The sequence below is a fragment of the Littorina saxatilis genome, linkage group LG16 (assembly GCF_037325665.1).
Source record: "Littorina saxatilis isolate snail1 linkage group LG16, US_GU_Lsax_2.0, whole genome shotgun sequence".
Classification (NCBI taxonomy): Eukaryota; Metazoa; Mollusca; class Gastropoda; order Littorinimorpha; family Littorinidae; genus Littorina; species Littorina saxatilis.
Genome location: NC_090260.1, coordinates 22,976,744 through 22,987,295, shown reverse-complemented (window position 1 = coordinate 22,987,295; position 10,552 = coordinate 22,976,744). Strand labels below are relative to the sequence as shown.

At 41.2% G+C, this 10,552-nt stretch overlaps 1 protein-coding gene across 1 annotated transcript; it reads left to right on the top strand.

Moving 5' to 3' along the window:
- The first annotated feature begins 1,166 nt into the window (after nucleotides 1–1,166).
- Nucleotides 1,167–2,675, top strand: LOC138949930 (golgin subfamily A member 6-like protein 2). Its single transcript, XM_070321714.1, has 2 exons — nucleotides 1,167–2,010; nucleotides 2,236–2,675. Exons 1-2 carry the CDS (start codon nucleotides 1,167–1,169, stop codon nucleotides 2,673–2,675), a joined length of 1,284 nt encoding a protein of 427 aa, XP_070177815.1.
- The last annotated feature ends 7,877 nt before the right edge of the window (nucleotides 2,676–10,552 follow it).

Genomic DNA, 10,552 nt, shown 5'->3' with positions numbered 1-10,552 from the left:
TAACATAAAAGGTAAAGTCTTGAGGGTTAAAATCTGATTGAAGTATTGCTACCGCTCTCAGTCAAACTTTGTTCTGTTGAGTGGATTGCCAAACTTATGCAGTTTCAAATTAACTTGCCAATTCCTGGGATCGTCTCAACAGTACGAGTTTTAAAATTAAGTGGTAGCCAAACTTGCTCGATTTAAACCCTCAAGATTTTTACCTATGGAAACAATCGAATCAGCAGTAAAAGGACAGATTAAGGCAATATTTCTTGTAGATGAATGCTCCCAAAAAAGAAAACTAAAAAGCAATCAAAAATGTCAGCAATCTTACTTTGATTGGCACACCATTTAAACTGCATGATTTCCTGAAAGCTTTTTGCTTGACAGATTCGACAAAATAGTTTCTCAGTGTCAGCCATAAATAGTTAACCTTATTAACAGACCGTTTGTTTGAATTTCTTGCTGTACCGACACTATCTGCAAGTGACAAAACTTCCTTTCCTTGATTGTGGAGTTTTCAGCACCGACACTCATTGGCATTAATCATTTCCAGAATAATGCTACTAGTCGTGTAACGCACGATATCGTTGAAATGCCAAACGTGTTCAGCTTTTGCTGTTCTTTGGCAGGCTTAATTTGTTTTTCGGTGGCATAATTCAGTGCCGTGCGCTTGATCTCTGACCGAAAGCAAATTGAAGAGAGAAATTCAAGTTTTACTCCATCACAGCAAAGCCATTGACAGAAAAAAAGCTACATGTACTTTCTAAAATCTATGGCTGGTAAACGGTTCGCCCGCTCCGCCGGGGGCGACGCCAGACCCGAACAAGGTCATCTACACCCTACCCCCCCACCCGCCACACCCCCCTCCGCTGCCTCATCGTTCTCTACACTGCCCTCCCCTGGGGTTTTATCCCGATTTTAGATGATATATATACAAGTGTATGCGTATTTAGGTGCGATCAGCCATACATTTGCAACTTATGGCAGAACCAAGGTCTTTTACGTGCCGCTGTGGAAAATGTGTATTACAGGCAGGGTGGGTGTTTCAAATTTTTTTTTTCATTTACAAATTGTTGTTGTAAATATCACTGCCCTTGTCTAATCAAAGCCTTTTTGTTTCTTTCTTAGATGGGAGGAGTGTTCGCTGGAAAGAGGTTAGTTTAAGTGCGAAAGTTGCGCGAATGGAGTTGCGAATGAGGTGGATGAGTGAGCGCGTGCGTGCGGAGTGCCGTCCGTTGCGGGAAATTGGGAGGGATGAGAGTGGTGGCTGGGAGTGGATGAGGCTGTCTGTGAGAGAGGATGAGAGGAGAGTAAGGAGTGCGGAAGAGAGGCTGCGAGTGAATGAGGCGGGGTTAGAGGAGAGGAGGGTGGTAGTGGCGGCGAGGGAGGAGGCGGTTAGGGAGCAGGAGGAGCGACTGAGGGGGCTGGAGAGGGAGGTGCGAGAGGATGAGAGGGATGGGAAGAACGCCCTTAAGGCTCGTGCAGCGTATTTAGACCAGAGGGAGCGGAGGGTGGCAGCTAGGGAGGCAGAGGTTCGGGAGGAAAGGTGGGTGGTACGGGGACGGGAGCGTAGTTTGGTATATAGGATAGCTAGGGAGGCAGAGGTTTGGGGGGAAAGGAGGGTGGTAAGGGGACGGGAGCGTAGTGTGGTAGATCAGGTTAGGCGGAGGGAGCTGGCTCTGGGGGGCCAGGTTTCGGTGCACCAGTCGCCGCCTTCGTCGCCACTACCACAACCATTAGCGCCACCACCACCACCACCACCACCACCGCCGCCACCACCACCACCTCCGCCGCCACCTTCGCCGCCACCTCCACCACCTCCTGGTGGTGATGGTGGTGGTGGGGGTGTAGGTGGGGGTGGTGTTGGTGGTGACGTTGGCGATGGCGGTGATGGTGGTGGCGTTGGTGATGGTGGTGGTGGAGATGGAGGAGGTGACATTAATTCCAGCGTGTTTGGTGGTGATGATGGTGATGATGGTGATGGTGGTGGTGATGATGATGATGGTGATGATGGTGATGGTGAAGGTGATGGTGATGATGGCGATGATGATGATGATGATGATGATGGTGATGGTGGTGATGATGATGATGATGGTGATGATGGTGGTGATGGTGATGGTGATGGTGATGACGATGACGATGACGATGAGGTGGAGCAGGTGGTTGTGAGAAGAAAGAGGAGGAGTGATAGCGACAGCCCTGCTCAGAAAAGAAGAAGAACAGCGGATACTGGTGGACGGGCGCCCCCAGGGGAGGGCAGTGTAGAGGACAGTGAGGCAGGGGAGGACAGTGTAGACAGTGAGGCAGGGGGCAGTGTAGAGGACAGTGAGGCAGAGGGCAGTGTAGAGGACAGTGAGGCAGAGGGCAGGGAAGAGGACAGTGAGGCAGAGGGCAGGGAAGAGGACAGTGAGGCAGAGGGCAGGGAAGAGGACAGTGAGGCAGAGGGCAGGGAAGAGGACAGTGAGGCAGAGGGCAGGGAAGAGGACAGTGAGGCAGAGGGCAGGGAAGAGGACAGTGAGGCAGGGGGCAGTGTAGAGGACAGTGAGGCAGAGGACAGTGTAGAGGACAGTGAGGCAGAGGATGGGGGGGAGGGTGCAGATGACCTTGTTCGGGTCTGGCATCGCCCCCGGCGGAGCGGGCGAACTGTTAACCCGCCAGACCGGTACAGGTCGATAGATTTTAGAAAGTAGCTTTTTTTCTTCAGTTTTGATAGGTGGTTTTTTTCTGGATACAGAGTTGGCTTTTTAACAGTGGGGGATTTTTGAGGGAAAAACATTAAACGTACATTTGTCGAGTTGAGAAAATTGTCAGTGATGTAAAGATTAGAAATTAAATTAAAGACTTGTTTTTATTTTGGGGGGGGGGGGGAAAGTGATTTTGACATTTTTCTTTTTATATTTCATAGGTTTAGGGGGGTTGTCTGTCCACACAGATGTTTTTAGTGTTTGAGTAAAGAACAGTTGCACACCGACGTTTGGGTTTTGTTAGTCATATATGAAGCTCGTAAATCAGCATCTCTTGTGTGATGGAAAAAAACACTGCCTGTACTTCTTTACACCTTTTTGGATATATTTGGCTCAGCTTCTTGCATGGTTGAGCTGACTTCACTTCAGAGCTTTTTGTCGTCCTTTGAAAGATCAGCTGTAAAATAATTGGATTTTAACGATTTGATGCTCACCCGTCTAAAATCGGATGTAAGAAAGAATTTGTCAAAACAGTAAATGCAGTGCTAATTGGAATTCTTATTTAAACAAAAGATGAGAAACAGATGAAGTTTGTCGGAAGTAAAGCTAAAATTGTATAAGTAAGAGAAACAGAAATTATTTTAGTTTTCCACCACAATAAATTAGATCAAAGCTATTTAGAATTGATTAAATGCAATGGATGAGAAACAGATAAAGTTTGCCTGAAGCAAAGATTAAATGTAAGAGAAGCCTGAATTATTTCAGATTTCCACAATAAATGAGAAGTGATATTTTGAGCTCAGTAATTAATGCAAAAGATGAGAAATAAATGAAGTTTTTGAAAAATAAAACTTAAATTGTAACAGTAAAAGAAACACAAATTATTATTTTCCACGACAATAAATGAGATCAGTGCTATTTGGAATTATCGATGCAAAAGTTGTAACAGTTGAAGTTTGTCTGAAGTAAAACTAAAATAGTAACAGTTGGAGTGACAGAAATTATTTCAATTTCTACAACACTAAATGAGGTGCTTTTTTGGATTTCTAATTAATGAAAAGATGAGAAACAGATGAAGTTTCTTAGATTTGTAAAACAATAAATGGGATCAGTGTTATTTGGAATTCTTATTAATGCAAAAAATGAGAAACTGAAGAAGTTTGTCTGATTTGTAAAACAGTAAATCACAGCGATCAGGTCTATTTCAGTATTTGGCATTCTAATGATGAAGTTTGTCAGATTTCTAAAACATTAAATGAGATTAGTGCTATTTGGAATTCTAAACACTAAAATTGTAACAGCTAGTGCTATTTAGAATTTTAATTAACACAAAAGATGAGAAACGGAAAAAGTTTGCCTTAAATTGAAACTCAGATTAAGAGAAGCAGGTATTGTAGCTGTAAAAATGTCTGTTTAGACATGTTGCTGTTGTTGATCGCAATATCTCATGACGGTGTCATCCCCCCCTGAAGGAGGCATCTACAAGTATCTCTGCACTTGGCGTTTTGCTATTCACTCAGAAAGTCGTGTCAAGACCTTTCAGTAACTCAAAACGTGGACTCTATGTGCTCACACAAATGCTCAGTGTAACCAGTACGTACCCAGTTGTCTCGGCGCATGTCTAGTCTTGGTAGCATTGTAGATAATTGTGCCAACACAACACTGGTTTGATACTAATTCTATTTTGGTCAGCAAGGGTATGTGAAAAGTGATTTTGTGAAAGTTTCAGGGGATTTTCCCTGTGAAAATTGAGTTAAGTTCAACATTGTGATGGAACTCTTTCGGAATGGAAAATGGAGCTAGAACAAACAAATATAGTCTTGTGCCTCTGATATTTTCTGTAATTTGTTCTCCAGGAGTAGAACTGATAGTTTGTTATTTGATATATTTACTCTAGGACTTGCCAGCTGTGAGCATGGTTGAAAACGTCGTTAAACACCAAATAAAGAAAAAGAAATAAAGCTGTGAGCTCTGTGTTTGTTTTGCCGAGGAGAATAGGACTATTTGTCTTGCCAAGATGTAGATTTATAACGGTCACTCTGTGTGTTAATTGTCTGTTTCTTGTCAGTCATAATGTTTGATTTTTGTTTTGAGTTTGTAATTTGTCATTTTAGCTGGCTTTTGTGTTAAAGAACTTGGCTGCCTAAATGGCGGTATTAAAAGTCAAAAACATGAGTGTACATGGGAGTTTCAGCCCACGAACACAGAAGTGTTCAAGAACTGACATGTTAGTTCTTGTGTAGAAGCCTCACTTGAGTTGTGCATGCATGCTTATGTTGCTGTCTGTATTTGGGTAACCTTTCTGTGGTGTGTGTGTGTGTGTGTGTGGTGTGTTTGTGTGTATGTGTGTGTGGGGCGGTGGGGGTGGGTAAGGCTTGTAATGAAAATGGGTGACATTGTAATCCTTTGTGCGATATTGCTATGATTCTTTGGTTTCTCCGGGGATTGCAGTTAGTCTTCAAACTGGCTGTGTGATATTCAACCTGCTGCTACAATGTTTGACAATATCGGACATTCCTTATCTAGACCTGTCTGCAGGATTAACATGTGATGATCATGGGGATATCCTGCTCTCTTGAGGGGGGACGCTCACTTAGCCTGACTCGGTGACTTGTCAGTTAGTGTAGAGGGAATAGTAGGTGGTGGCCTGCATCCGTTGGCTCGGCGGGTCAGACCCACCACTGAACACCGTCTAACACAGCGAACTGAATTTAAAAAAAAACGGACCTGACGAAACTCTCTGGAGTGTCTGGAGTACGCTATCTGTGACTTAAGTCATTGTCGTTGGTAGAGGGAATAGTAGGTGGTGGCCTGCACCCGTTGGCTCGGCGGATCAGACCCACCACTGAACACCGTCTAACACAGCGAACTGACGAATATAAAAAAAAATATATAAGTCACTGAAAAAAAGAGGAAAAAAGTCACAGAAAAATTTGGTCAGGCTGAGTGAGCGTCCCCCTCAAAGAGAGCCACACGTTTATCCTGTAGATAGGTCAAGGTAAGGAATGATCGATATTGTCAAACGTTTTAGCAGCAGTTTTAATATTACACAGCCAGTTTAAAAACAACTGCAATCACCAGAGAAACCAAGGAATCTTAGGAATGATTCGCACAAAGGATTCCAATGTCATCCATTTTCATTACAACCTTCCCCCCCCCACACCCACACATACATATGTGTGAACACCACACACACACACACACACACACCACAGAAAGGTCACATATACAACTCAAATTTTAGCAGTGGTTTCAATATCACACGGCCAGTTCAAAAACAAATGTGTATAAATTTGGCCATGTGTCCAAGGAATGTGCTTGAAATGTGGAGCAGTGACGAAACAAGTTGCGACAAATTAAAAAACAAAAAGGATAAAGTAGAACTTGGTATTGCCAAAAAATGAATGTATCACTCCACAGCACAAACTAGGCTCTTGGTTCCCCCTGAGGACAGCTCAATATCAAAATATCAGATCAAAAGCAGTTAACAAGTGTCAGTGACTCTCCTGTCTAAGTGACTAATGTCTGACTGTGTTGTAAACCATGTCCATGTTGTCTACTGTTTGTCTGGACATAATCATGAGTGACCAGTGTAAACCTATAGTAATGTCATGATTGTAAATTATTAGTCAAAAATTAAATGTTCCATTAACTATATGACTGATTGTTAGGTAACATTCCCGTCTAGGAAAAGTAAATATTTCAGGTAACATTCCCGTCTAGAAAAAGTAAATATTTCAGGTAACATTCCCGTCTAGTAAAAGTAAATATTTCAGGTAACATTTCCGTCTTAGGAAAAGTAAATATGTCAGGCGGGTAACATTCCCTTGTTTTCTTTGTGTGGGCACATCAAGTTGCAGGTTTAAGTTATCTCTTTGAATAGTGAACAAGAAAAGGCCAATGTGTTTTAACGTTAATTGAATATCTTTAATTTTGATATGTTGTTGATAACCCAGGCTGATCGAGGCATATATTGCTGTATTACATGGAGAGGATCACTCTCTTGTCATCTTTTGAGCCAGAGGCAGTTAGTTAAATTGACTGACATTTTCTGTCAGTTGAATTTGTATGCACCTAAACAGAAAGCTTCATTCGGATCTAATAAACAAACATGTACAGAGAAGATAATGCAAGAAGGGCACTGATCTCTTAATGCTTTGACACTGCTTATTTAGCAAATTGATGACATAGCGCTTGAGCGTTAGACCTAGACACGCTTCACTTCCTTCATTGCATAATATTTCACAATTTGACAAAGGAAAACATCAATGTGCTTGATCTTATTTTTTACCAGTATAGAGTTGTATAGCTTTTATTTTCATTGCATAGACAGAAGTAAACATAAGCGCTTAGCTTTAAACTTAGATCATGGAGCTCAATCAATATTTTCATTGCATACACAGAAGTAAACATAAGCTCTTATAATAAGCTTTAAACTTAGATCATCGAGCTCAATTGATACTTTCATTATTTATAATTTCAAAAATGGACAGCTGATAGCTTTAAACCTTAATTCACTTCTGTGCTATGACTAGAGTGTGGTATGTTCTGCATCTGTTAGCAATCTAATTCATGCATCTGCTAAATAAAAATAATCATTTTGGGAAAGTAACTGTTGGTTGGTTTTCTGTTCTTGTTGTTTGCTGATCAACTACTAGCTGCGCTTAAGTGATCATTGCTCATTAAGGCTTCATTTCCATCACACAAGTTCAAAGTAAAGTCTTCTTCTTCTCATTCGCTGTTCAAGTAAAGTGAGACCTCTCTTTGTTTTGATTTTGAAGTACTTGTAATACTGCAACGGTATGTAATAGCACTACAGGTTAACAGTTGTACGTGTTAGTGCATGATTACTCCTGGATAATTTGGGACAACAAACAATATCTAACAATGCAGACGTCTCGTCTGGGGAACTCATCTTATTCGGATTTTCTTCACAAGACTTTACGGTCTATGTTATGGTTAACTCCAATCATGAATATCTTTGAGCAGATCGGATCATTTTTGAGTGGACTTCAGTGTCTGAGTCTGCAACTGTTCTAAAAGTAATAATCTTTTTATAAATCACTTGTGTGCAACTGCTATTTATTTTTGAGAAAGACTTCTGAGCTATATATTATCTAAATATGTTCTAAAAGTAATCATTTTTCAGTAGATGAAACACAGTTAGTGCAAGACTGCTAGTGCTATTCGTGTTTCAGTCATTTCTTCAGAGCTATAGCTTGCAGCTGTTCTTATTCATAATCTTTCAGTAGGCGAAACAGCGTATGTACATTTTACTGCTGTTCATTTTTGAGTAAAACTTCAGAGCTGTATGTATATAAAATGACTATCTGTTCTAAAAGTTATAAACTTTCAGGAGACTTATGTGCAACTACTATTCATTTTGAGTAAGACTTCATAGTCAATAACTATAATTATCATGATAATCTTTCAGTTGACTCTAGAGTCTGCACATACATGTATTCTAAATTAATAACAGTATCTCAGAGTAGACTAGCTTGATCCACAACTGCCTTGTTCCACCTCTTCTTCCTGCTCCTGGTTGTGTGTAGATTGTGTTTGTACATAGTTAATTGTCACTCAGATAGAGTGTACAATATATTTGTCACTCAGATAGAGTGTATCATACATGGTGTCCCTCCTCCTGTTTATACTGTTTGTACATAGTCAGATGTCACTCAGATAGAGTGTGCAATATATTTATTGTCGCTCACATAGTGTGTATTGTACCTGGTGTCCCTCCTCCTGTTTACTCTTTGTGCATAGTTAGATGTCACTTGAACAGATAACCCTGAGTTTGGAAGTATTGTAATGACTTTAAAGCATGTTAGAAATCAGAGTAGGATTAATTAAATACTTGGATGGCATTATCATTAGTACTTAATATCATTGGCGCTCTGCCATTTTGGGGATTTTGTTTTATCATTTGAGTAAACTTTAAACAGACTGCATTGTGTCCCTCATGTCGAGTCCTCGCAGACTGTAACATTTCAGCCGTGTGAGAGTGTGAATGTGAGTGGGACTGTTGAGTCCTAGCAGACTGCAACATTTCAGCCGTATGAGAATGTGAATGTAAGTGGGACTGTTGAGTCCTAGCAGACTATAACATTTCAGCCGTGTGTGAGTAAGAGCCTGTTGAGTCCAGTCGCAGATTGCAACATTTCAGCCATGTGGGAGTGTGAATGTGACTGTTGAGTCCAGTCGCAGACTGCAACATTTCAGCTGTGTGAGTGTCCTAGCAGACTAACATTTCAGCTGTGTGAGAGTGTGATTGTGACTGTTGAGTCCCAGCAGACTTCAGTATTTCAGCCATGTGGGAGTAAGACTGTTGAGTCCAGTAGCAGACTGCAACATTTCAGCCATGTGGGAGTGTGATTGTGACTGAGTCCCAGCAGACTTCAGTATTTCAGCCGTGTGGGAGTGTGATTGTGACTGAGTCCCAGCAGACTCCAGTATTTCAGCCGTGTGGGAGTGTGATTGTGACTGAGTCCCAGCAGACTTCAGTATTTCAGCCGTGTGGGAGTGTGATTGTGACTGAGTCCCAGCAGACTTCAGTATTTCAGTCGTGTGGGAGTGTGATTGTGACTGTTGAGTCCAGTCGCAGACTGCAACATTTCAGCCGTGTGGGAGTGTGATTGTGACCGTTGAGTCCTAGGAGACTGCAACATTTCAGCCGTGTGGGCGTGTGATTGTGACTGTTGAGTCCCGTCGCAGACTGCAACATTTCAGCCGTGTGGGAGTGTGATTGTGACTGAGTCCCAGCAGACTTCAGTATTTCAGCCGTGTGGGAGTGTGATATTGTGACTGAGTCCCAGCAGACTTCAGTATTTCAGTCGTGTGGGAGTGTGATTGTGACTGTTGAGTCCAGTCGCAGACTGCAACATTTCAGCCGTGTGGGAGTGTGATTGTGACTGAGTTCCAGCAGACTTCAGTATTTCAGCCGTGTGGAAGTAAGAGACTGTTGAGTCCAAGCAGTGTGTGTAGAGCTATTCAGAGTAAACTACTGGACCGATCTTTATGAAATTTGACATGCAAGTTCCTGAGTATGATATCCCCAGATGTTTTTTTCATTTTTTGGATACATGTCTTTGATGACGTCATATCCCGTTTTTTGTAAAAATTGAGGGGGTACTGTCACACTATCTTTTTTCAACGAAATTGATTGACATTTTGGCCAAGCAATCTTCGACGAAGGCCGGACTTTGGTATTGCATTTTAGCTTGGAGGCTTAAACATTTATTGATAACTTTGGTTATTAAAAATTCAAAAATTGTAATTAATTTTTTTTGTTATAAAACGATCTAAGATTACGTTCATCTTATTCTTCATCATGTTTTTTTTCTTCCAAAATCATAAATATGTTATATTTGGATTAAAAAGCTCTGAAAATTAAAAATATAAATATCATGATTAAAATTAAATTTTCCAAATCGATTTAAAAACAATTTCATCTTATTCCTTGTCGGTTCCTGATTCCAAAAACATAGGCGGCGGAGTACGGTCATTGAACGCACTGCATTTTTTCACAATTTCATTCTGTCAGTTCCACCGCTTGATTAAATGTGGTAATTTTGCCTTACGTGACTAATCCACTAACCAACTAACTCACTAATCCACTAACCAACTAACTCATTAACCAACTAATTCCCACTTTATCTAACCCACTAACCTGCTAAGTACCTTACACTACTGATCTATTAATCCACTAACCGGCGATTTTGACTCGATTATATAAGGAACTCAGAAAAAACTTAATCACGCCGTCTCTTTGCTGCAAAAACATATTTAGAATGTTTGTTGAAAATAACAGTTTCTGTTTTCTGAATAACATTGTTTTGAGTTTTGCAGGCTCCGATCCAAACTGCTGTTGATCTGCTGTTGTA

Bases quoted from the DNA above. Each gene is read 5' to 3' on its own strand.
- LOC138949930 (XM_070321714.1), top strand. From the start codon at position 1,167: ATGGAGTTGCGAATGAGGTGGATGAGTGAGCGCGTGCGTGCGGAGTGC. The intron at 2,011-2,235 runs GTGATGGTGATG...GGGCGCCCCCAG, and splicing joins TGATGATGGTGATGGTGAAG to GGGAGGGCAGTGTAGAGGAC.